Genomic DNA, 26,878 nt, shown 5'->3' with positions numbered 1-26,878 from the left:
GAACATTCACTCAGCAAGACGCACTTCTGTTCAGGACTTCAACGTTTTACATGATTATCATATAACCTTATTTTCCTCTAAAAACTATTCGCACATGTAGAAAGCTCCATTATCTACAACTGTTTACCAAGAAAAACATCTCTGTGTTCTGAAAACCACCAAAAATAGGTAGAGAAATGAATGCATAACAAACAATATGGAACAGTAAATGGATAACAGCTACCACAATAAAATCTCAATAAAGAACTTCTCTCTGCTACAGGCTTAGAGAGGAACAAGTCATTTTTTTGACAAGGGAAGAGCTGGCAATCCTCAAGAAGTGCAGCTGAGATCTCTGTTCCACTACAAATGATCTATCCTGGTACTATGTAGTCTTTCAAACCCTAATTCTCACTAAAGCCGTAATTTCAGCAGCTAAGAAGAAAGACTACCTCGCAAAAATATTTCTCTGCGTCTTTAAGTGAAGTCTTTTCACTTCTCCAGTTATGGGTGTGTGGGGTGGATATCGCAGCTCTGGACAGCTGACCACTCCGAGGGAGCTGCTGCTGAACTTTACTCTGCGTGTGAGACTTCTTTTCACTACACTGTCCTAAAACAACATTTTACCTACCTCACTGTGCATACAGAAGTACTTTCAGAGTCCTACTTTGCCACACAACATGGGGTTTGAAATCAGCGCAGGCTACCTGGGAAAAGTGCCAGCTGTCAGTTAAATGACTGCTTATTAGTCTACAAGTGCAGCATACACAAGTATTTGCCAGTATTGCTTTGTATTAGAAGATTAAGAGACAAACTCTACCAATCTTATAATCTCAAATGGTTTGCAGGTCAGGAGAAAAACTACTATCATCTGAAAACTAAACAGAACAAAAGTTACACAGAACCTTCCCTTATACAGTCCTTTGCAGTTTGTTTTTGTAATTATTTTTAATTTTTATTTTTTAAACCAATTCATCTTTTGGAACTAAGTGACACTTTCTGCACTAGCTACACGATACTCTTAGTGGTCTCACTATCAGAATCACAAATAATTTTGACTGAGTGGACCTCTGGAAGTCACCTGGAGTCTGGTCTAATCCCACACTCAAAGCAGAGCCATCATCAAGCAGGTTGCTCAGGACCTAGTAACATTCTGAGTATCTCCAAGGATAGAGACACTGTCTCCATGGTGGAGAGCTTATTCCCCCCCTTTTTTTTTTTTAACTACATCCATTGCGTTTGCCTCCCCCAATATCCAATCAGAAATTCTTTTCTGCAATTTGTGTTCACTGTCTCTTGTTTTATCACTGTGCACCACCTCCAGGAAGAGTCTGACTCTCTATACCCTCTCATTAGGCAGCTGAAGACAGCAGTAACTTTACCCTCTTTGCCTTCTATTTCTAAGGCTTAACAAATCCAGTTCTCTCAGCCTCTTCTTGTGCAAGATGAGCTCCAGAACGCTAATCATCTTTGTGGCCACCCAATATGCCACTGTCTTTCCCATATGAGAGCCAAAGGTGGACTTTTAAGTGTTGAATAGAGAAGAATCAATTCTCTCAACCCACTGGCTGTAGACTTGCTAATACAGCCCAGTATGTGGCTGGTTTCTTAACAGCAAGAACACCCTGCTGATTCACATTCTACTTTCTCTGTCAGGACCTTCAGGTGTTTTTTCTGCAGAGCTACTTTCTAGTCAGTGGATGCCCAACCTGTAATATAGCACAGGGTTCTTTTGCCCTAGGTGTACTATTTTCCATTTACATTTGTTGAATTTCAAGAGGTTTCTGTCAGACCATTTTCTCCAGCCTACAGAGTTCCCCCTGAACATCAAGCTTACCTTCCAGAAGTGTCAACCACTCAGTTCAGTTTAGGATCATCTGCAAATGTACAGGGTCAGGGTACATGACATCCCACTGACCAGTTCACTAATACAGATGTTGAACACTGCTAGTCCCAGCAGTGACTCCCACGGGCACCATACTGCCCAGCTGCCAGTGGACTTTGCATTGCTGACCACAACCAACTCTGTATCACTGACTCTGGCAATCCAGCTAAGGAATCCTTTTCCAAAAAAATTTATTACCTTAGAGTAGAATGAACAAGTAGTTCTGTAGTTACAGTTCCAGTGAGCAGGGAACTAACTACAGCTATGTCTTCTGCAGAAGAACTGCAGCAGAGAACCCTTCACTTCAGGTGTCTGTATCACTACACCACCGCATTTAGCAGCCCAGATCGACTCCACAAGTCAAGTTCAAAGATTTAGTTGCAGCTTTATCCCTCACCGGGGCTTTGAACTGGTTACGAATTGTGATGCAAATGAAGTTGATAAGCGTTACTGCCACCTCAATAACGTATTCTTGTATGTACGTATGAGAAGTGCTATAAAAAAAACCTGTTTACTGCTATCTTCTGACTGCAGTTAAAACGCAAATGCTAACTCCTGACTACGGTGCAAACTCTATTTTAACAAAAGCAGCTCTGTACCTTCCTTAGATTACAAACTTCTGTCTTAAATGCCAAGAATAGAATTATTTTTTAACTCTAAAAAGAAGTCCCAAGAAACTAATCTATTTGCTATGGTAACTATGCCACAGTACGCACAACAATTATGACATTTGTTTTAATGTCAGAATGTGACATTTCAGAGAAAATACTCAAGAATTATAATACAGTTTAATTAAATGAAATGTTTTCTGCCAGAGTATCATTTGTGGCACCAGCACAGGCCATATAGACAGTAAGAAACTGGATCATACAGAATCTTTGACAACAGAAATTGTTACATTTAAAACAAACTTTAACATTTCTCGGATTATGAATGACGTTTTTATATTTGTGTTTCTCCATCTTAAAAAAAAAAGACTCAAAAGGCAGCCTGGTAAAGATGCAAACTATCTGGAAATACAGGACATAGTTTTAGTGTAAGGTAGAAATAAAGAAAACATTAGATAATACCACATTACAGTGTTATTGCTGTAGTTTAACACGCTTTAAAATAATGGAGATTTTCTAAACTTTCATGGTATGACACTTCAGGAGGTATCAAGATGAAAATTGAAATATACTTATCAATGAAGTAATTTCTACTTAGTGACAGTTAAACTGGGGGGGGGGACATGACCAACAAACCCCAGACAGAAGCATGCTGCTTAAAAGCAACTTCTACTGAATGATGAGGTGCTTGGAATTCCACCTGCCTGGGGATATTATAAGGATATCCTCACAGCATCAGAATGGTATAATTTATACTTCCATTTTATAAGCAATCTGATTTTTTACTTTTATTCAGCTTCCAAAGAAACACTCCAAATTCACTTGCTATAAAAACCAAAACACTTTATGCCAGTTAATTAATAGCCTGACAAGTGCACTGCATACCTCCAGATCTGTATAATATTGTAAAATTTTCCTTATACAGTACTTCAGGGCACTGTAGTAATGAAAATAACATTTATCAGACTAAGTCATTATTTTAATTATACTAAATCAAAATACTAAAGCAAGAATGTATTTAATTTTATCAGTGGGAAGTTAAGAACAAGGTTTTCCACACAAAGTTGTTATTCATCTGTCGTTGGCCAAGCTGGAAGAACCAGTAAGTTCAGGCTGCTTGAACTTCTAATACATTAAAAAAAACAACTCTTACAGCTTGCTCATTTTCTTGGCAAAGGTATTTAAGGTTTTTATTTTCTACTCCAGTTATTGCCTGAGGCAATATTTTTAACAGGTAAGAAAATTCATTCAGTTACTTTCTGCAAATATTCAGTTACAAAGTTTCAGGACTGTCATGATCCACATCAGGAAGTCTAAATTCAAGCCAGAAGAAAAGTAACTAACATATGTTGCAGGTCAGGGAAACATTGTATAAATCTTGCCAAATTACTGTCTTTTCAAACAAATCTATCTGCGTATGTTCAGTATATTCAGCTGGAGTTGGGCAGGTAAATGCTTCATATTCCATTACTACTAATCATGCTCCATAAATTAAGGCTTATATGAAACAAATTTTTTTTGTTCATACTTGCTGATCTTGAAGGTTACAAACCACTGTTTATCCTCACTAGAGACAAACACTATTCCTCTTCATCCTTATGCCAGATGAGCCGAGAACTGAAGCAGGACTAAAGGCAAGTAAAAAGCTCCTGGGAACAAGCTGTACAACCAGACTGCAAGCAAGCAGGACAAAGATCCAGGTGCTTTCAGTTTGAATCCACCACAACCCCCACACACAAACCAGCACTTGCATTCAGCTATGCCTCACGCTTCACTGGTCAAGTTGGTTCCTTCCTGAAGTACTTTAAATAACAGTTTTGAAGCCCCTTATTTTAAACCATATCTGTGTGCTTTCTGCAATGAGTAAAACGCAGATGTAGCATCGCGTATGAAACCAAATAATAAAACTGAAACCCTCTATTTGCATGCATGAAGTATGGCAAATAACTTCATTTAATGCTATTGCGCCTTATATAATTAGACAAATAAGTATACTTTTCAAAAAGTTCACTGGTATCTTGTAATTTTAATGACAGCATATAATCAAAACCTTCCTCTGTCAGATGTGGGGAAATACCATACAAGAGATTGATACGTATATTGGTATGTAATGGCCAAATACTAGATGCTGTCAGAGCTGATTATCAATCTTGGCAATCACAAAGCTCAAATACAGACAGTACTCAGTCTGAAGTAACAACCTGTTTACCAGCTAAATACCATGAATTAGTGAGTGAGTTCTTAGAATGCAATAAAGATTATATACACTTACAATTCACAGTGAAGCTGCAGTTAAGCACAGTGTATACTGAATTTGAACGAGAAAGATCTGTAACAGGCAAAACTCAGTCTGGTCTTTGACTAGGTACTGCGTGTTCAGGTTCTCATTCTGACTCTAAAATGCAACTGTTACATTCACTACCTTCTCAACCTCTGCTACTTTTAATGATGTGTTTCCTTAAGAAATACCAGCTATGTTTAGCAGCTCAGTGAAGTGGTATACTTTTTTTTCTTCATTTAGAATTGACTTGGGGGAGGGAGGGATGACATTTAATAACACATGCCACACACAGAGTTTTCCCAGGGTAAGTTACAAAACAAGAGACTGCACGACCTGCTCAAGGTTACAGAATGCTCCAATGCTCACTCCGAATTAAAAACTGGTATCCTCCTGACTCCTCCTGTATTTTCACTAATAAAATAATAACACTACTGAACATTTGCACAGCTCCTTTCATCACAGGATCACAAAGGTCTTTATAAATATTAATTAAGCATTGCAACAACATTAAGAGGTACGTAAAACTTAATTCCACCCATGAGTAAACCCAAGCAAAGAATAAATAACCTACATTCAAAGTCATAGGACAAGTCAGCAGCATGGAGAATAAATGGCTCTTGCCAATAGGGAGCACTCCACTAGAAACAAGGACACAACTGATACACCAAACGCGATGTGAATGGTACAGCCCTTGACTGTCAATACACTACTATAAAGCCTCACGCATGCTCAATCCTGCAAAGATCACACTAAATTTCAGGCAGCATTCTCATGAAGACACTAAGTTTGGCTTCCTCCAAACACAGAAAACAGCTGTCATGCAATTTTTAGTGAAATTCTGTTTTTCTTGTCTGGTAACTTTCCTTAGAGAAGACAGGTATGAGTGTGATGTTCTTCAGTACTTTTACAAAATTAGCAAGCAATATCAAGCCGAGACACAATCCAAATATGAATTCAGACCCCACAAATCCATGTAAGCTACCTCTTAACATTCAGTCATGTACTCTAGTAATTAAGGAAATGAAATACCAATTTCTTTAAAGAACTCAATATCCATCCTCAAGAAAAAAAACAACCCTTAAGTCCAAAGTGAATGTTTTCAGCAAACTATGTTGTAGCCATCACTGAGTATTTCAGTGATCTTACAACTTAACATGTCCACACTTGACCTACTACAAACATTACTCCTTTACAATTATTTACTCTTTCCAATGACCATAACTATCACGAGACATCAATCTGTCACACTCCTATTTCTACTGTGATAACCCTACTGAAGCTGATTTGCTTCTATGTGCTGCATATCTGCAGACTTTAATAACAGGAGATTTTATTTTTGTTAAATTCCTGTTAACCTACGGAAAAGACCCCGAAGGTGACAAGCTCTGAACTTCTGCAAAAATTCTGTTTTAAATTCAGTTTGAGAACCTGACATTAATGTGACTGCAAAAAATACTTTTGCTTTCAAGAAAGACTACTCTTTTCTATAGAGGACAAAACCAGTCACATTGCACTAAGAACATTTCAGACTCACTTCACAGTGAACCCTGTATTAGGAAATGGGACTTTGTCGTTACAATGTTGATAAAGAAATTATAGGAAAAATTGTGTATTTCATATTTCAGCTCTTCAGTTTTTTGTTAGGTTGTCTGGGTTTGGTGTTTTTTTTTTTTAAAAAAAAAAAACAAACAGCTCAAGCACAAGTTTTACTTCTCACCAAAATAACAAGATTCAGTGAAGGCTGACGAAGAGTTGGCAGAATGAAAAACATGTTTTTGTTTTGTGTTTTCAACTACAAAGTATGTTTTGCTTCTGACTACTGATCGAATTCCTGAATCTAAGTTTTCGTTGTTTTGGTGGGGTTTTTTTAACCCTTTCAAAATAACATAATGTGACAGTAGAAACTTACTCTCTGGGCAATGGAGGTATCACTATTATAATTTTATCTCAAGTTCTCTTACAGCACAAAACCAGAACACAATTCAGTATTCTATTTGACATATGGCTTTCATCACATGAAGCAGTTTTTCTTCCCTCTTACATGGAAGAACAGCTAGTTAACGCAGTTTATGTTATCATTCAAGTGTTATGCCTTCAACAGAGGACTGATGAGATTTAACAGCTAGGCTTCAGCAAAATGTATTTCACCCCCACTCCCCTCCAGTAATTTTTTTGGAAATCAACAGCCCAAAAGTTGCTGAGTTTTCCTGGGTTAAATTAGTCACTCAACCTCCAACAGAAAGGTGTTGAAGGTCCTAATCAACTCTTTGGCACTTAGAAGTATGACCAAGTTCAAGATCAAATACTGCTGAGAGATATCCAAATATATTTGGAACCAAAGAGGGAGCAATCTTTTAGTGTGAAGCCACAGAAGCTTTATATGAACAGTGGTAGTAATGTATACTCTCCAGACAAACAGATCTACTAACCATTACGCAAGTAATTCTCCAAGCCTGGAAAAGCACAGATAAGCAATCCTTTTGTTACAATACAGTATTTCAAGTTTATGCTTTGGTCCTAGTGATCCAGCAAAAACATTTTTCAGCGCACTTAGTCAGTTCTCAACAGCGTTTTATTATATAAACAAAGCTGCTGATCATTAGCTTTTATCTAGTATTACATATTATGGATATCCCATGCAAAACGTGTAATTGTGTTGCAGTGTATTCTCACACTTTTAAGAGACACTTTATAAGTAATGGAGAAACATATGCATATGAAGAAAGGAATTAGAACTATATGGTTACAGATCATGGTTGTACTCAATGTCATCAAGATTCCACTATTGACAACAACAAAGTCAGGACTTGCCATGCCGGTACTACAGAAATACAGTAAATACTGTATCACTAAACCACACTATTTTATACAGCTACTATAGAATATTTGTTGCTTACAGGGTAATTATAGATGATGAAAAACTGAAATCCAGTAGTGCTGAATTTTAAGCCAGGTGTTTCACAAAACACACTTACATACATTTATCACTTCAGGTTTATAATTAAAACAGACTGTCCTGTCAACTTTGGCACGCATTTTAAGGTATGCTTTTTACAGTATACAAACTAACATAAACTTCCTCCCTCCTTACTTTTGTATTAAGATTTAATCACTGACAAAAGTTACCCTGATAAATTAAATCAAACCAGCTGTCTCCTCTAAACAGCTTTTAAAATCAGATGCACACCACCATTCGTACAATGGAGTAATACTTGTAAGATGCGTACACAACACTGAAGTGAGCTGCCGCCTGCACCTGCTGTTAAGGCAGACAGGCAGGGATCAGGTCTCAGTAAAGCCTCCACAAGAACAAGAGACTGCAGACACTAGTCAAGAAACTAGGTAAATCACAAGTGCATTAAGTCTTCTCCTTGCTGCACTGCTACAGACATTCTGATAGCCAAAACATGAGACTCACAGTCATAGAATGTAAGTGAATAAATGAATGGTTTGGGTTTTGCTACAGCATTTGATATGCTCCCAATGAATAAAGAAAACTGAACTCTATTCTAATGATAAAGAGAGATGCTAGACTTTATACCTTCTTTTAAAGCAGCAAGACCTCAGGGGCACTGAAAAACAACTGTGCTTGACTCTAGGGAACCTTCAAATGCGTTAAAGTACACAGATTCTTTGCAGAGCCTGGTACAGAAGCATTTGTTTGCCAGATGCATGTTTCTCACCCTTCTTACTGCAACCAGCTGGCCATCCTTTTCATTAGTCATTTTCAATTCAAAAGTGAGATCAATCAATTATTATGCAAAACACCACAATTCAGTAGTTCATGTCGTGACTCATGTGACTAATTAAGATGTAAGCTGAAATTATTCATTGGCACACAGAATGAAAACTAGAGAATTGTAAAGAAATTGTGTGTAGGAAACAGGAAGAATGAAAACAACAACACAGTGCGAGACATGACTTGTTTTCAGCTACATGAAACTAATAATTCTTCCTCATGAAGTTACTTAAGCAGCCAAGAAGAAAAAAAAAAAAAAAATCAAAGCCTCTCCAAACTTGTCTCCTCATATGATTACTTGAGGTTTGAGGACTTAAAGAAGATGTGATAATTTTGATCTGGCATTCTAAGAAAATTATAACCTAAGAGCTCAAAACGGCAATCAAATATGCTGACCAAAGCATACAGCATCTACAAACAACACTTGCATTTTTCATTACCTAGAACATTATTTTTTGCTACCTGCAACTGTGAACTCTTCATTTGTATGGAATGCTGATCACTGTCCTGAATTCACAGTATCATACCAACATTCCCTGGAACCCAGTGGTTTGCGATTTGCACAAGGTACTGTCAAAAACAATGGGGGGGAACACACAGACAATCAGCACATAATAGTAAGTAAAAGCTGCATTGCTATACACTTTCCTGCATTTTAAAGACTTAAAATTGCTGCTGTGTTTTTGAAGAACAATTAATTGCAGAACACTTGATCTGACATTAGTTGTGCACCCTTCTTTCCTCGTGAAGAACAAATCTTCAACAGTAATTCTAAAGGCCAACATTAAATTTCTAAGTATATTGTATCATGGGTCCGTTTTATGATATGACCGAGTACTTAGGTATCAAGGAAAATTCCTTCTGTTTTAGGAATCTCCTTGGAAAACATTACTATATACACTACAGAAAGCTAAAAAAAAAAATCAGTTTCCACATGCAGCAAAGAAAAAACCTCACCACCTTTTTTTCACGTCTGCAAGCACAATGTATTGGCACATAATGCTTGTACAGAATTGTAAAAGTGCCTCACTATTTGAAAGTTGCGGCATCTCAAACTCTTTAATTTCTATTTTCTCCTCATGTTTTTAATTACTTGCTTCCATTAACTGATATGATAGAGAAAAACAAGAATTTAAGTAAACATCCCAATACTTTTTGCTGGTGGGGCTTTTGCGGGAGTGGGGTGGGGGATGTGTGGCACTGGTGGTGTTTGGTTTTTAGTATTTTTAACTTGGTTTTTGGCAAGCTGTGTTTGGAAAGGTAGAGACAGCTGTCAATTCTCTGTAGAAGTATTACGAGGAAGGGTATTAGAAGTTCAGTTCAAGAGCTTTGTAAGGTCACAGAAAACTGCAACTGCCTAATGAAAAACATTTTAAAAAGAGACCACTCGGGATAAATTAGGTTAACACTAGAAATACTACTGTTTGTTCTTAAGTTTTTGCTAAAAACAAGAACTGAAGTAGAAAGCTCCTGTAATCCATGGAACAAAACCATTATAAGTAGCAGCCACTGCATTACAACACAGTACCTTCACCCTAAATTGCACACCTTCCTGATGTAAACAGGAAACCACAAGCCTTCACTAAACACAGTAGTGCATCCTAGCTGCAAACTGTGCAGATGACCTGAGACACCCATATAGTGGCAACTTCATAAAATGTAGAAATGTCTCTTCTTCATTCCAAAAGGAATGGAAAAGTGAGAAGAGCATTCTGAAGGCCATACAATCATACCTGGTCAACAGCCTATTCAAAATTAACTACTAGCCACAATGGTTACAATGTAGAAATACAAGAAGGTCTAGGAAACAGTCCATTAGTACGCAGAGATGATTACCACCTCTCTTGCTTAATAACCTGATAAGTTATTTTTGATTCATCTATTTTTATAGTCCTGATGCTGTGCACCATTCCCTAGCTGCATTTTAAAAAAGTTAACTTTATTTCAAGCCTTCTGGAAATCAAGCACAGATTAAACCACCTAGTCTAGACATGAAACTCTTACTAATTGCTAAGTAAACAATCATTGCCTTATTTCTCAAGCGAAGACATTAGAAAGTTTAAGTGAAAAGTGTTCACTGTATCCTCCGGCATTTGTCTAAACTAAGGATAGTCTCCCACCAGGGAAAGAATTTCTTTTAACTGTGCTGTTATTTCTGTGGAATTGGCATCTGCCCAACCTCAGCATTCACTCATCTGAGAGATTCTCCTATTTGTACTGAGTGCAGGAGACGAGGTTTTTGAAACCTTGATTGAGGGTTATCATTTCTTGCCTCTTTCCAGGAATGGCAATTTACAGCTTAAGTGATGAATTTTACTTGCTGCTTATGTCATTCACAGATACAGTACCAGATCAATTTCTAACTTCAATGACATTTAAATATCTCTTGCTTTTAAATACAGCAGCTTAAGATAACTTAGAAATTGTAAAAAATAGTAAATAATCAGAGGACTAGACATGTGTCTCACTCAAAAAATCTAGTGTCCATCCATACTCAAAAAGAAGGAAATACTTTAAATTATCAACTACACATTACTATCAAAGAAGAACTGTCTCTTGCAAACTAAATCAGCTCTATAATATCTATATTCCAGAAAGCTCAGATTCCTCCACAACACGGAAATTCACATGAGAAATTTGCTTCAACATACAAAAATTCTAAGATGATAGGAACTCGCAAAACCACATACAACAGGGCTATGGTTAATCTTCCAGACACACAACACACACTTTTTCTGCTATGGAAGAGCAAAGCAAGTCATAAAGCAAGAGGTAACCCAGAAGAGACTCTAGAATGAGGAAACAACTGAACTGCCACTTAAAAGATTACAAAAGAGCACCATCACAATGGTACACAAAATAAAAATGTAAACTCACAATGGAAAAACTGAGGTGGAAATTATAGAGCTGTAAGTGAAACTCACCATTTAACACATTTCCGAAGTTCCAAGACTAAGCTGATTTGTCCTGTTAAGTTCTCAGCCCAGGCAATGTTTGCTACTTTCGGGTAATTTTTGCCTTGGTGCATTATGTAAGATTAATAGCTTATTTTTAATGAAAACCACGCATTTCTCATGTTCAGCAATGATGTCATAGTTCACAAACAAATGCACAAAACTTACGAGATTCTAATTTTCAGAGTAACAGACATTTTCTACTTCTGAGTGATTAAAAAATGCACTCTTTTTCAACATCACTTCTATCAGTGAGAAAAGCTACATCACAACCTTTTTAAGCATTCAGCATACAGAAACAATTTCTGCATGTTTCCAGTGACAAAAAATAATTTTTACCTCTGCCGACAGTAGATCTGAAGACTCCTCCTATCTTTAGTTAACAGCTACCTCTTCCTATCTACCACCGATGAATTTTGTAAAAGTGTGGAGCGGAGCAGTTTAATTTTTTAGACACTACGCAAAAACAGTGTATGATATACAACAGGGACACACGATATTCACTGTTTCACAGAAAACTGGACTTCCAATCTATTCAGTTAAACCTTCTCTCTAACCTCTTTAAGAAAGGTGGCTCTGCATAAAGATACGTTAATTCTTCGCTGCTATATAAAGTTGAAGGTTAAAATGCATAAGCTGATGTAGGAGACTATTTCCTGCTGAAAGAAAAGCCCTTTAAACACTAGAACCTCAAATCTAATTTGTCAGCTTGTTGATGCTTCCATGCGTACTGCCAGTGTAAAGCGCCTATCCTTCTACGAAGCCACTGCATTGAAAAACTGGTCAATGCTACCTAGCAAAAAGGTTAGCACGACTTTACAGTAAAAGTGATACAGAAATCAACCACACAAGCATTTAAAATTCAAAAATTTCAGGTGGAGGATCAGACCTTTAGCTTGAATCAAATCCATCTACTATGCTGGAAGCATCAGCTGGACTTACGGTAGTCAGTAAGTGTAATTTATACGTGGCTGACTTAAATGGGGAAGTGTACCAAGTAAGAGTCACAAAGTTATTCTTACGCTCCTTCTACAGAGTATAAAAAAATATATATATATACACACACACACAATGGACACCACTGGAAAGAACATCTTTAGTTAAATCACCCTTTGATAAGCTTGCTCTTAACACATTACTTTAAAGCGAGGAAGGAGAATTTCATTCCACCACTGAAGCTGTCGCTACCAATTTAAATTAAGCGGCAACACAGCTCAATGAAATACGCTCAGCTGTGTGTCCCACTCACCATCACAAGAATCCAGTCCATAACACTGTTTGGGTGGTGACTGAGTAGCAACTCTACCCTGAACTCAGCCACTCACCACTATATGGTTACAGCATTTCTGTAAGACCTGTTGGGAAGAACTGTACAATTTAATTACAACATGCTACCAGCTGTAACAGGTGAATAAAGTGAGAACTGCCACAACAATGCCAACCTCTAAAGTGGCCCAGGCTTGTGCAAGCAACCTGACACACATCCAGTTTAAATGTCTTCTGAAGCCACAACCAAAGGTAACTGGGACTTGTAAACTCTCAAATAGCTGGAACTGAAGGGGAAACTCAGCAAGCATTTTCCATCTGGCTCAGTTAGCAGGATGCGTAAAAAAGGAGAGCTAGTAAAAAAGTAGATGACCATAATGCTTAAATTAATTATGCTCATTTTTGCCAACTACCAATGAAAAGTTTCAGATGCAGCCTCAAAGTGCACACCACTCAGTAACAATTCCTTCTGAATTGTGAGATACAGTGACACTGCACAAGCCAGGAGACACAAGGGCACTGCTGCGGAGTGGGAGGGAAGACAGAAAGGAGGGCTCAAGGGCTTCCATCCCTCAGAAGGTGAAATATTTTATTGTTAAGTTTTCAATACTTTGATTTCTTTTTGGAACTATATAACATTTTTGTTATTTTCAACAGATAAAATGAAATTTACTTCCTGGTAAAACACTGAGATGCTTGTTTGTTTTTTTTTTAGTTTATTTTCTCTAGCTAGGTTCCATGTTAGTAATTTAGGAAAATATCCTTACTATACATTTGCATAAGGTCTTAGTTAGCAAGAAATGGTACACAGATCAAGCAAGTGTACCTGACGAAAAAAACCAACAAACAACTAGAGCTTGGAACTAATGGCATTTTGCCTGGAAAAGAAAGTCCTTTTACTGTGAAAATGGATTTACTAATCCCTGCCAAGATTTTAAACAGTACAGAAAAATAGCTCGTAATAGTGATGTTCATCCTGTAATAATATTTTACATCAAGACCTCCTCCCTAAAGGTAACTCCTCAAATAACCAAAACTGTCCATACATTTATTAAGAGCTACTCAAAGCTAAGTTTTTTACTCCAGGAAGGAACAAAATACCAGTCAGCGAATCTACAGCAGGTTCTCTCTTCTTTCATACTGCACATACTGCACTGAAGGGTAACAATGTTTAAAGCCTCATTAAAAACTCCAGAGGTGTTAAATACAGAATGTGAATTTCAGTTTAATACAGTTACTTCAGGAAGATTGCCTCTGAACTATATTTTCACTTCTATTTTAAAACATCAAAGAAAATCCTGGGCTTTTCAGGGATTTTTTTTTTTTAATAATGTTAATATTTCTCAAGGTAGTATGCAGAGCAGCTTTGAACACCTGAATTCCTCTACCCTCAGCAAAGGCCCTTAGTCTGACCTCAAGGCACTGCTCTATCATTTGTTACGATTTATGACCCAGCTACATTAACCATACTCCTTGGTAAGTGGAAATCCACAACCGCTGAATACAAGTTTTCATACAGAACAGAACTTATAGCATTTGAAATTTTGACAAAGGTAAAATACACAATTCCATATTTTTACCCACATTATAATTTTAGTTGCATCAGCTTTGTTCCTACAAAGCCATAAAGGAAAAAGAAAGCATCAATTCTATTCACAATTCAATACAGCTGTGTATGACTGGCTTGAGCCTCAGGCCACAAGCCAGGAACTTCTGAGTTCAAGCCTGGCTCTGCCACTGACTGTGTGTGGCCTTCAGAAGCCTCTGCATTTTTCTGCTGCTCCTCTCCAATCTCTACACTTACCTTACACAATGGCACTTGCTTTGTTTGTGCAGCCTTTTTCCAAACAAAAAACCTGAACTGACTTTTAGAGAGTAATTTTACTATGGCTTTAATGGCTAAGGCCCACTAAGAAGTCTCCACTGTACCCAGTAGTTTTTAACTGCATTAACTGCCAACATACACACATTACAAATATGCATATACATACTTTATGTAATACACACACATATATCAAAAGATGAAGCAAGTTGAAAAAGAGATGATTAATTATTTCAAAGTTTGTTAACAAACTGGATGAAAAAATGAAAACAAGTTATCTGCTACGATTAAATTTTACAGTGCAGAACAACCTACAACCTTGTTGTTCTTAATTCACTGAGCCAGTGATGAAGTCTGTTTTTAACAGCTTAACATTAAATGCACAGGGCACACAATGGTCACGCTCAAACAACTAGTATTTCAGAATATTACTTCAACAATAGAAAAATGGCCTAGGAATGTGAAGCGGGAAAATTATCTAAGCTTAACCAAGCTACCTAGCACTAACTGAAACGTTGTTTAAAATCTATGTTTTCTTTAGAAAAAGATCAAGGGAAGTTTATGTATACACTTAAGCTGACCATATATTTGCAAGTCTATTGTAAAAGAGTTTCACTTCGCATTATCTAGACTGAAGCAGAATATAATGGAGGCTGACACCAGCTAACCTCAGCTTTTCCTGAACTCCAATGATCCAATCATGCAAATACAACTAATCACCTTCAAAACAGTAGATGCTGCCTTTAAACCCACCCCTGAGAAAAAAACCTTGTCCCAAAAACTTTATCAAGATGCTGACTCTCCAAAAATTAACCTGTTCAGTTATTTATAGCCTAACCACAGAGAGCTACTTTAGGAAGTAACCAACTGTAGCTTTACGTACATTAAGCTTCCCGTGTAAATCCTAGACTCTCAAAGCTTAGCATCTACCTACTTTTGCCTTTTTCATCTTATTTTACCCAAAATCTGGTAAGAACACACTCGCTACAGTTTTTCTCTATCAGGACATAGAATTTCTTTGTAGAAAGTGGTAAATGTAAAGCAAAACTGTCTCCCAATTAACAACACAGAGTAAATTAATTCAGAATACTGTGTTATTTTGTGACAAAAACAGTTGCTTAAGGACTTAATCAGAAATAGCCGTTCCAGAATAGCTACTATGCAAAGATGAGGTGGTTAAATGCAAATTCACATAGCTTTTGCACAAGGAACACTAAACTGGTTTAAAGTGCTGAAAAATTACCTGCATGCAAGACTTAAGATTCTCCCATCCCAGGTCATTTACTAAAACTTTCCACTGTAGCTCAGTAGTTTTCAAAACATCTTTACTGATTAAACCTTGGAAAGTTAGAGAAATACCATCATGAAAAAACACAACTAAACAACTTATTAGGAAGATTAAATCTTTACCCAGACGAGATTTTGTTTTTAGTCTCCTACATCACACTACCATCAGTGTGTTTCTATCAGATGAAGCAGCAAGGCCAGTATATTGGTTAGCAAGCATTCCTGCCAGGATAATCTGTATCTGCTCTGACTAGAATTACAGAACCCAGGTAGAGACAAAATAAACCAAAAATAACCCTAACGCCTTATCCACTTTCTCTCTCTCAGCATTGTTTAGTCTGAATCAACCAGATAACGTGAACATTACCTGCAACAGAAAAATTATTTTACTCTAACACAAGGCCATTTCATTTAAAATTCCCATTAATATTACTGTAACTGACTTCTGTAGCACCAGCTGGAGCCTTCTTTTCTACTAGGTTCAAAAAAGCTTTTGGGGTTTTACTTCAGGTTAACCAAGTATTTTTACAGGCAATTTGAACCTAGTCAACATTTAGATTCCAGCCAGTGCACATGAACTTGTAATGACATCCACAGAGAAAAATAGAGCTACACAGAATGACATACGTATAACCAAAAGCATATCATTCATCTCCATGCACTGTATTTTTTAACAAGTTTGGTGGGGTTAATTTTTTTTTCCCCTCATATTTACCACAGAAGCTCCCTTAAATAAAATACTGGGGTAATAACAAGTAAAGCCTAACAGAATAGGAAAGGGTTATTTATATAGTCTTAACTAGGCTATAGAAGAACACAGTTTTAAAAATTCACATGAGGATCAAGCTATCTAATTGCTATTTTCCATTTTGCAGGACACCCAGTTTTTGATGCACGTACAAATAAGCTGGGAAAAGATGTTGGCTAAGTTTTGGTTCCTTCTGCTCTCCCCTCCCCTGCACACAGAAGGTATCCATTTTCATTTTTATTGTCCTCAAACTCTCTCCAGTAAAAAGTAAAATAATCCGGAAAAAATCCAGCAAGAGCCATCAGATTAGAATTTCCAAGCATTAAAATTCCAAAATGCACTTCTATGTTGTCATCACATCATCCTCCTTATGGACTGTTCAGCAAAGGGCTGAGCATAAACACACTGTACATTTAGCTGGCAAAGTGACATATCAGAACGTATCCGTCCCACTTTAGTTGATGAAGTTCTCAGTAGTAGTCACTCTCCTGCCAAAGACAGATGTTTTGCAGACAAGTATATCTAGACTATCAACACAGAATTAGAATAATGTGTTTTAAATCAGACCCCGGATCTAGCATGATTGCTTAACTGAAATTATATACAATTAAAAATATAAATGCTAATACAGAAGCTGCAACAAGAACACAAACGCTGCAACATTAAGACTCTAATATTAAGTTGCAATGTCTCCTACTATAAACAGTAAAATTTAAACCAGGGGAAAAAAGGTAGAAGAAACATGGAAGACTTATTTTAAGGACGGTTTAAGTGACACAGGACATTGCATCCTGGAGAACTGGATGGCTCAGGCATAACCAAGTTCAAAAATACAGACTGAACCATGATGACAACACATCTGTCTACATCTGCCACTGAGCACATGTAAAATGGGACAATTGAGCTCAACTCTAATGGCCAAGTGGCATTAACAGAATATATATTTAACCTCTCCTCTTTTCATACAGACATCTACAAAAGCTATGGTGTGTACACGCTTAAAAAAAATTCCAGCAGTGATGCTGCAGCTAAAGTTTTCTGCACTCACATACATGGTGGCTGTGCCTAACAGCCACTATGAAATTACACATGGACAGTAGCTTATGATCATGCTGTTTAACAAATGCTGTGCTTAAAGGAAAAAACAACCACCTGAGAATACTAGAAGTAATCCTTCCACTGTTTTATTCTTCTGAAAAAAAACCCAAAACCAATTAACCAAACAAAAAACCACCTTCTCCAATTCAGAAATTAAGACAAGCTACCTCAAAATTTACTGAACTCCCCTACTGTTCAAAATGTTCTGAAGTTAAGGCCTCACAAGTACCATCCTAAAAAGAGAAGCACTCACCTGCTGGCATGAAATAAAACGCAGTTGTATCAGGATGCTTTGTTTTGGTTTTGTTGTTGTAGTAAATTCCAAGGCTACATTTCACTTGTAAAGTTTAACATAAATTTGTATTAATACACATGCTTTGTAATTTTAAGCATTTTTCCACCTATCGATATCGAAGTACTTTTCTCTGCCTAATATATGTAAGCATCTATTTAATTAAATTCAGACACAAATTGTAGCACTGAAAGGAACAGTACTCGGCTCTCACACTTACTACCTGTGGTTTTTAACAAGGCTCCCCTCAGTAGTTTCTCTCCAGGTGCATTAGCAAATATTTTTCTATGCTGTTTAACCCTTGGTTTGATTTGTTCTGCCTTTAAAGATCATCTTGTGTTTTACTAATGTATCTTCTCTTAGGTACCTAAAATAATTCCAGGGTTTGTATCTTGGTTTACGTTTTCCCACATGACTAAATGGGCTAACTAAAAGTAGTCCTGCAACTGCAATATTCTGAAAGAGGATCAAGATATGTCTTTCAATTTGCCCACACTATAACATCCAAATATCACATCAACTAGTTCTTAAAAGATGACTTTTCAGAAATTATTATAAATACGTAACTGTAGTAGCACCAGAGCATTTCAGCAATGAACTAGAATGCCAGCATACCGTATACAGACAGCAAAATATCCTTTAAAATTACAACATCCATAAAGCCTTAGGAACTCCTTTCAGAAGTGTGTTGAATGGCACTGTGTATAAAAAAATATCAGGGTTTGAGCAGCTTCATGCTGCTCCCAAAACATATGCTCTATCTCTAAAAGAAAACAAAAAAACAACGGAGAAACGGTTGTCTTCTTGGATTGGAAGCCTATGTACAAAGGAGAAAAAGAATTTAAGCAGTGAAAAAGTGCTAAATGTACAGCTCTGGAGCTGGAATTCACCACATATATGGAAAGAGACCATTTCTCTTGTGCCCTTCAAAACAATTATGGCACCATCACGAAAACTAAAACAAAATAGAAATATTTTCAGTATATAGTACTTTTTATCTCCATGAGGCCTCCATATTTTCCCTCAACACTGCAATGGCCAAAAAGCGTAATCTTGACACCCAGCTTTAGATATCTTGTTTGAACAATGGCACATGTAATCATACCAACTAAATTCCAGTGTTACATTAGCAACTAAAGTTGCTGTTTCTTGAAATAAATACTAAACTTGTCTTGCTTTGAGAAACAATAAATCTCCGTATTTATCTAAACTGAATTTTAATCTGTTTATCGAATTAATTCTGCAGCAATAATTCTAGCTCAATATTTAAAGTTTAGCCACTTAAATCCGATCGGTTTCCTCAGCAGAATTCTTCTGAGTGAAAAGACAGACTGCTTTTGCCCTGACATTAAAGACCACCCTTCATAAGACTTTGGGTTCTGGTTTTGTAGCCTTCCTGAGACATCCACACCTGATCCCCTTGATAGGGCATGAAGTACAACTTTTTAGAGCTAAACATCCTATGTATCTTATTTTCCTGCCTCAAATCTTGAGCTGTTTAAATAGGAAACCAGTATTTAACAAGCTGAAACGGCTCTTAGGAAGGAGGTTAGGTTTCTTCTCAACCAATCAAAGCAAAAACACCCTCAAACTTTTCAGTTACAAAACAACTGCCAGCTGAAGAGAATAGCAAATGTACTGATTCCAACAGGTATTGTTCAAAACAAACTGCAGATTAAACTTCTCACCTTCCATCCTGGTCACCAAAAGTCAAGTATATCCATAATGACCAGAATTAAAAGAATTCCTCTTCAAGGTGCAAGCTACAACAAGTGTTTGCAGGGGTACTAGGAAAGGTACAGATAAAAATTCTCTTCTAGCAACACGTTAATTCTATAGATTTTTCTCTATTGATAGGTTTGGATGCTTTCTCCTCTGCTCAGCCACCTATTAATAAGTAAGAGACAAAACCCTCAAAAGGTGGAAGTTCAGCTGAAACCAGGCAGCAAAGACTGCATGATCTTATGAAGTTTCTTTTTTTTTTTTTTGCCCTCCTTCTCAGCAGGAGAGAAAGAGGCTAAAAAAACTGCTAAAAGCAAGCGCGCTGTTTTTTCAGACACTTGTTTTTCACAATTTTTTTTCCCCGTTAGAACTGCAGACTGCTGTATATTGAAGCTCAATGGTAATAAGGGTGTTCTTGTCAATTATTTCTCAAGAATCTCTTAGACGTAGTGCAAAAAAAAAAGCTCCAGGGACTCTGCTGACTACAGACTTCACTATAGTTTTCAACTTACTGAAGTAGTCTGCTTTGGAAAGGGACTGATTCCTGTAGGTACCAGTAACAACTGATATACAAATGCAAACAGAAAAATGAAATAAAACCTCCGAACCCAGTGTCATCATTGTAAACTGAATGAAGCAAAAAAGGCCCTCCCACCTCAACACTTCTGCAAACATCAAACTGATCTATAAATTGCAACTTGAGTCAGGTCTCTCAAAATGATTTAAAATATTTATTCCCTTTGTACTGCAAGAACATATTCAATGCAAACAGTACTGAGAATCACCCAGACTCGTACTTTTAAAATCCTACCATTTCACAGGCTGCAAGGTCCTCAACACATCCTGCATTAGGAATTGATAGGTCAAAGACATATTTATATGAGCAATTATTTTAATTGTTCCTTCCTATTCACAGCATACTGTCTCACAAAAGCTACCTAAATGTCTGACAGACTCTGTACTGGAATCGCTTCTATTATGCTCAATAGCTGCTTTTTCTCTGATCCATGACAGCTTCTATAGCTATGAACAGTTGCAATTACTAGAAAATATCATGTATTCCATCTTCCTAACAATCAAGCTATGCTAACATTTACACAATTTAGAAGTGTGTAACGTAGACAGCAAGGCATGAAGGCAAAAAATACGCAGGAAAAAGGGGAACACTTTTCTCAAGCGCAGATTCTGGGAAGCCTACATCCTACAAAATTGCCAATTCAGGACAAAATTCAGGTTTTCGTTTCTTCCTCTGTTAAGCCATCCTATGTTACAGCAATTAACACAAACTACATAACTGATGTTTTGGTCCAGTAAGTACCAAATCTGAGAACTACTACTTTATACTGGATTTGAAAACAGTGCTAATGTCTAATTAAGTTTGTCAGTCAACAGGTATATTCAACCTATTCTGGCTACATGAGGATTTCCACTAGACCCAAGAAGGCTTTGAATAACAAAGGCCATCAGGCTGCATCAGGTCAGACACAGAACTTTATAACATTCCCTCACACACATACACGCCAATAACACAAGGGTAGAATCTTGTAAGTTCAATAAACCTAAACAAGGAGAATATATTACTTCATACATGAACTGGGTTATCCATTCCTACTAAACTTTTAAAACCAAAAATTATCAGCACAATGCACTATATCAAATTTGAATGGAGTTCTTTCCTATTAGCTTGCTCTAATTTAAAAATAAAAAACCACCTTGAATTTCAAAGAGAAATTTTATATACTGTAGAATTATTTCAAATATTTGCTAGCCAGTGGAGAAAAAAAGTGTCCTGATCTACAGTACTATAAGTTTATAATGAGGACAGCCACATGCATTTTCAGTAAACATACCAAATCTGTCTCCTCCATTTGTATTTAAATGTATGAAAGGCCACAAAGAAATATAAAATATGACCCATCTAGTACATTTACAAAGTTGACCTGCTAACCATAATCAATGCACGCATACACTGCAATGTGGAAGTACATTCTCATGATTATTTGCATAATTATCTGCTGCTTAAATATCCAGCTACAAAAATTATCACAGTACAAGGCCTATTCAGGAAAGGATGAAGAATAACATATACCACCACAGAGAATTTTTTTTCATTTTAACCTCACAGAAAGGAGCATTACATCACACTCTTACAATGCAGGAGGAGGGGCCTGTTCTCAGAAAGCAATCTTCAGCTATTTCCCTTTAATTTTCTGCTTGGTTCTGGAGGGAGATGCAAAAATCACTTGGATTAAAATTTTTAGTAACCTAGAAGACAGGGAAAAAAAGCCAGAAAACGCAGCTTTTTAGCCGCATTGACTAACATGCAGATGAATACCCGTTTCCTAAAGAATACAGAGCAGAAGGCTACAAAACATCACCAGCACCCAGCACCTCGCATTTACAAGCGCGCATTCCCAAGCGTCTGCCCCACATTTTATGGGCCGCCAGACCCGCTAAGCGGGGAAGGGGTCCCCTTCCTTCTGGGCAACCGGACGTGGCAAGACTACCTCGACGCCGGCAGCACCTGGCACGCCTTGCTCGCCCTAACTCCCGACGCAGGTTCACGGGGCAGCACCCTCTGCTCCCAATGACGGCCGAAACGGCGGACCCGGGGGCGGGGAGCGGCGGCCCGAGCCCGCGGAGGGGCCCAGGGGCGGCTCCGTGCGCTCCGCTCGGCTCCGCTCTGCCGGCGCGGGAACGCGAACCCCCGTCACCTCCACACCGAACACGTTTCGGTGCGTGATTTTAGGGTGGGTAGGGGTTCCACCTCCCCCCCCCCACTTCCTGCCTGGGAAGGGTGGCCCGGTGAGAACACTTCCCCACCCGTCCCTCGTCGGACCCAGCAGCAGAAAGAATGCAAACCCATTTTTATATATGCAAATTTTTGCAGCAGATTTAAGAGCTTCGGGTGCTGGGGGGAAGAAATCACTGTTTAAGAAGCCTCTATTTAAATAAAACAAGATTTTCAGTACTATCTTGTACTTCGCCAGCTTGGAAAATACAAACGATCTTCGGTAATTTGCCTAAGTGTTTTAAATTACACATCTCTTCAAAGCCCACAATACACTTCTACGAAGACTTCCTTCTAAAAAGCCCTAAATATCCACTAAAAGTGCTTTACGCGTACAAACAGACAATATCCGAAGCGAGTATTTCTGCTAGGAAAACCACCTCTGCAAAACCACGGATGAAAACGGTCAGCTCAGGCTCTTAAAAAGCTACCGATAGGTAAAAAACAGTAATAAAATATAAACGTACCACTAACCTCATAAAGTGCAGCAGTGCTTAAATCCAGCGAGTTGAGGCATACAAGGTAGAAATGGAAATGAAAAAAAAATCCAAAAATGATTCTGTACGTGTTTGTTTGCTTTTTTTTTATTTCAAATGTTCAGAAACCAGCAGAGACTCTGTCGGCCATTTTGGCTTGAACTCCCTCCCTCCCTCACTCACTCAGGCACCCACTCTCCCTCGCGCTCCCTCCCTCGCGCTCCCTCTTGCTCTCTCTAAAGGAAGAAGCTTTTTGTGACCTTCAAATAGAGGCAGGTCATGTGATGCCTGGAAGGCTGTCAATCACGAGACGGGCCGGCCTCCTTCCCGCCTTAAAGGGGCAGCGGCCCCCCCGCCCGCTTGGTTCCTCTCGGTTCGTCGCGCCACGCACAGACAGGGTACGACAGTGGAGCCGCGAGCAGGGAGAGCAACTCCGCTGGAGCTTTTCTCTTTAAAACCAGCTAAAAAAGCAGCCGGCTGTGCTCATTCTACATTAAGGCTGTGGAACCGATAAACGATGGGTGATGAAATGCGCAAGTTCCACCAGCCCCGCACTCTTGGCAGTGTACCGGGGAACGCCGGATCCTAGCGCTTACCTCGAGAGGAAGCCACATTTTCAGAAGTACCCCATCCCGACTCGAGGACACGAAGAGGTTCATCTTCAGCCCACAGTGAATCCAGACCGTAACCAGACTGCCTACGTGACGTGCACACATAAACCCGAGATCCTTGTGCAGAGGTGTGAAGACCTACAGGACAGCAGAGCAAACGCGGTCTCTCCTGCTGCCTTGACTCCATAGTCTCTTCCCACAATTTCCATACATAAATGCTCCAAGAGTTGAAAGAGAATCCCAGCATGTTGCAACGTAAAAAAAACAAACCTGCAAGATGTTTCCAGACATTACCTTAAACATGCAGAAACAGTAAAGAAAAGTTCAGAAACAGTATATGGTAACACGAGTATGATTCTGCTGTGACAGGACTTGCCCCCGAGTCAGCCCAAAGCTCATGGGAGCACCCTCAGGGCTGAACCCTTAAACCACACAAGTTTTTAACTCTGTGCAGTTTTGCACTGTGACTATGCAGAAAGTTAAAAAAACCCACCCATATTGGCAGTGAAAACCCACCACAGAATGACACTAACTTGAAAAGTCACAGGGGGGAGGAACTCCATAGGACTGAATTTGAGGGGGTAGAAACTGCACGTTATGAATGAGAATAAAAATCACCAGTGTATATTATGACACCACACAAGCCATGGGCTAAACATCACGAGGAAGCCAGGAATGGCTGGTACGGCTCAGGGTTTGACACGCGTTGCTCCTACCACCCTCATGATAAGGGACAGAAACTCTCAAATGGGGATTCCCTCAGTGAGGGGATTTCTTCAACAGGGCTACAGCCTGCACCCTCCCCTGCCCTCCATCTATCTCTGCAGGCTCACGAAACTCTGGAAATAGCTAATGCGTGTTGTATTTACAGGTACTTATTGAAATCAAAGCAGTTAGATGCTAGCTGTTCAAGTTGCTCTGCCTAAACCAGAGCAGAGAATTGGCCTCCTGGGTCTAACAGCTTGCAGTGCTCTGTGGCAGGGCTAATTCAAACACAGCAACTTAAGAAATGTGGTGAAGTCTCAGCGTACATGTTCTTATTTGTGGCAAGACCCAAAGAGAACATCACAATTGCTCTGAAAATCTAAAGACAAAACACAAACCAACTGCTAGGCATCTGATTTACACCAAGCTTCATAAAAGCAAGAATATACGTATTTATGAAACAGCTACCCTCCTTCTGAAAAATTATATTGAACATTGCAGCTGTACGTTCCATACATGTTCACACCGAGTATCACAGTATGCACTAAGCTACAGATAATTTTATTCCCTCTCAAAATCCAAACTGTTTTACTCAGACTTATAAATCCTCTTGGCTTCAGCAGGACTTGCCAGCTCTTCATTCTCAAGTTCTGGAAGCTTTTACTTCAAGGAGCTGATAATGCTGTGATGACCTGCAGCAACCAGCACTCTCTTGTGAGTTGCTGTGTATCAAGTGCAAATCACTGCTATAAAATTTCACCTTGTCAATGCTCTATTGATAAAATTTTAATCATAAAACTTTTTTTTGGGCAAACAAATAAGACACTAATATGGGCAATTCTTAAATAACTGTAGCACGGATAAAATTTCTTGGGTTATTCAGCATTCTGTTAAAAATGTATGGACTATGGGCCTAGATTTTATTTCGACTAATTTGTCTTCCATAAATAACCACGGACTACACCTGACAAGGTGAAAGTTACCCATGTTTTGTCTCCTTTAAAATGTTATTTGGAAGCAACTTCAAAATCCTTATTTTAATATAAAAATAAATGCTGTAACTGATTTTTTTCAACTAAGCTAACAACTGAAACATACCTCATCCTTTATCTATTCCTGTTGGCATATTGGTTAAGATGGCTCACAAAGAGTTTTGGGTTTTTGTTTTGTTTTGGTATTTTTTGTTGTTGGTTTGGGGTTTTTTGTGTTAGTTTTTTTGTGTAGGTTTTTTTTTTTTTAACACAGCATCTCCTCAACCAAAACTGTGGAAGAAGCAGCAGCACAGTAGTTCAGAAAATAATGGAGTAGAGCATAAAAAATACACAGCATATATCAAATCTGCACATCCCTTTTCAGAGGGCTATTGCACTTTAGAACCTAACCGTTAAGCCTTCTGATACTAACAGCACTGTTAATAGCTAGTGTTAATAGGTTATATCCTTGTTATGTGCTACTAACTTATCTGATTACAAACACTTCATTTCTAAGCACCTTTCATCTGAGGATCATAAAGCACTTTAAAAACTTTAATGAAGCTTCACAGTGCTCCTATGAGGACAGTATCCAATATGAGCAGATATACACATGCACACACACGACCATTAAGAGAGATGCTTATAGTCATGGATTCTCTGCGCTTGTGTCTCCACTGAGACAGGAGTGGTTTTTTTAATTCACATTAAGCTGCATTGTGGTTTTAGTAACAGCTCATCCTTTCTAACGACCTTTTGATAAGAACCAATAAATCAGGCTTCAACACTATGTACACAGGGATGGCCCAGTGTCCACTAGACAAACCGAGGAATCAACTGTACCCTCCAGTCGACACCTCAAAAAGGAGACCTGGTCTATCTGATCTGTAGAGCTTCACTCAACTTTAAAAGGATTCGAGTTCATCCAGTCCTTATGCAAAGCTCCCTGTCTCATGAGCTGGCATTTCTTTTGGGCTTAAGGTCCTACAGTTTGATGCCATATCTTGCTCATCTTGCAGGCTGTACCCTTGTCCATCCTACAACACTGGACGCCACCCACTGGGCTTTCTACATTGCCCATACACATATGGCAAAAAATTTAAGACTTATTTTTTCCCCTAGAAAGTTCTTCATAACTGATACTATGAACACAAAAAAGTCAATTCAGTGCCTCTCAACAATTCCTCAGCAGAAACCTCAAATATTAACAAGTTTCTCATAGCATGAATGCCTTCTCACCAACTGTCCTTTCTCCTGCTGATGAAAAATTTGCTTCCTGAAGTATCAGAGGCAAAAAAGGCAGATTTTTTTGCCAGAGTGAACTGAAGCCTACATGCCCTCCATCCTACTGCAGTTCATCAGTTAGATTTCCCTAGACCTCCCTCTCCCAACCCCAGAAGGGGGGTGTAGTAACAGATGCAAGATGATCAGAGGCCGATTCCTCCCCAGCTCCCCAGCCAGTCACCAGTGGACCAACCGACCTGGATTACAATCCCACCAAGCACACCTCTTCAAGTTAACAGGGATCAGAAATGTCCCTTTGTCTTTCCCCAGATGAAGTTTAAAGTGTAACTGTTAGGGTGGGTACACGTATGTGAGGACTAGGTTACACAGTTGCACAATTTCTAGTAACAAAAAGCAAG

At 38.4% G+C, this 26,878-nt stretch overlaps 1 protein-coding gene across 17 annotated transcripts in view; it reads right to left on the bottom strand.

Annotated features, from left to right (window-relative positions):
- TNRC6B (trinucleotide repeat containing adaptor 6B) overlaps positions 1-26,878 on the bottom strand; it is a 141,679-nt gene that overhangs the window by 53,719 nt on the left and 61,082 nt on the right. Inside the window, exons 1-2 of one of the 17 annotated variants that reach the window (XM_075429300.1) lie at positions 22,947-23,155; positions 21,833-21,946 (exon numbers count right to left, since the gene is read on the bottom strand). The exons of 13 other annotated variants lie outside the window; for them this stretch is intronic. Coding sequence is in view for 1 of the 4 variants with exons in the window: in XM_075429299.1 (XP_075285414.1) it covers positions 22,947-22,951 (5 nt within the window). In the remaining 3 variants the exon portion in view is untranslated. Of the gene's footprint in view, positions 1-21,832; positions 21,947-22,939; positions 23,156-23,544; positions 23,698-26,878 lie in introns of those variants that run through there. 3 more of the 17 variants (XM_075429301.1, XM_075429305.1, XM_075429299.1) reach the window with 3 other exon arrangements.

Source organism: Opisthocomus hoazin, chromosome 8, assembly GCF_030867145.1.
Source record: "Opisthocomus hoazin isolate bOpiHoa1 chromosome 8, bOpiHoa1.hap1, whole genome shotgun sequence".
Lineage (NCBI taxonomy): Eukaryota > Metazoa > Chordata > Aves > Opisthocomiformes > Opisthocomidae > Opisthocomus > Opisthocomus hoazin.
Note: the sequence above shows the minus strand (reverse complement) of the source record. Positions and strands in the feature narration are given on the sequence as shown.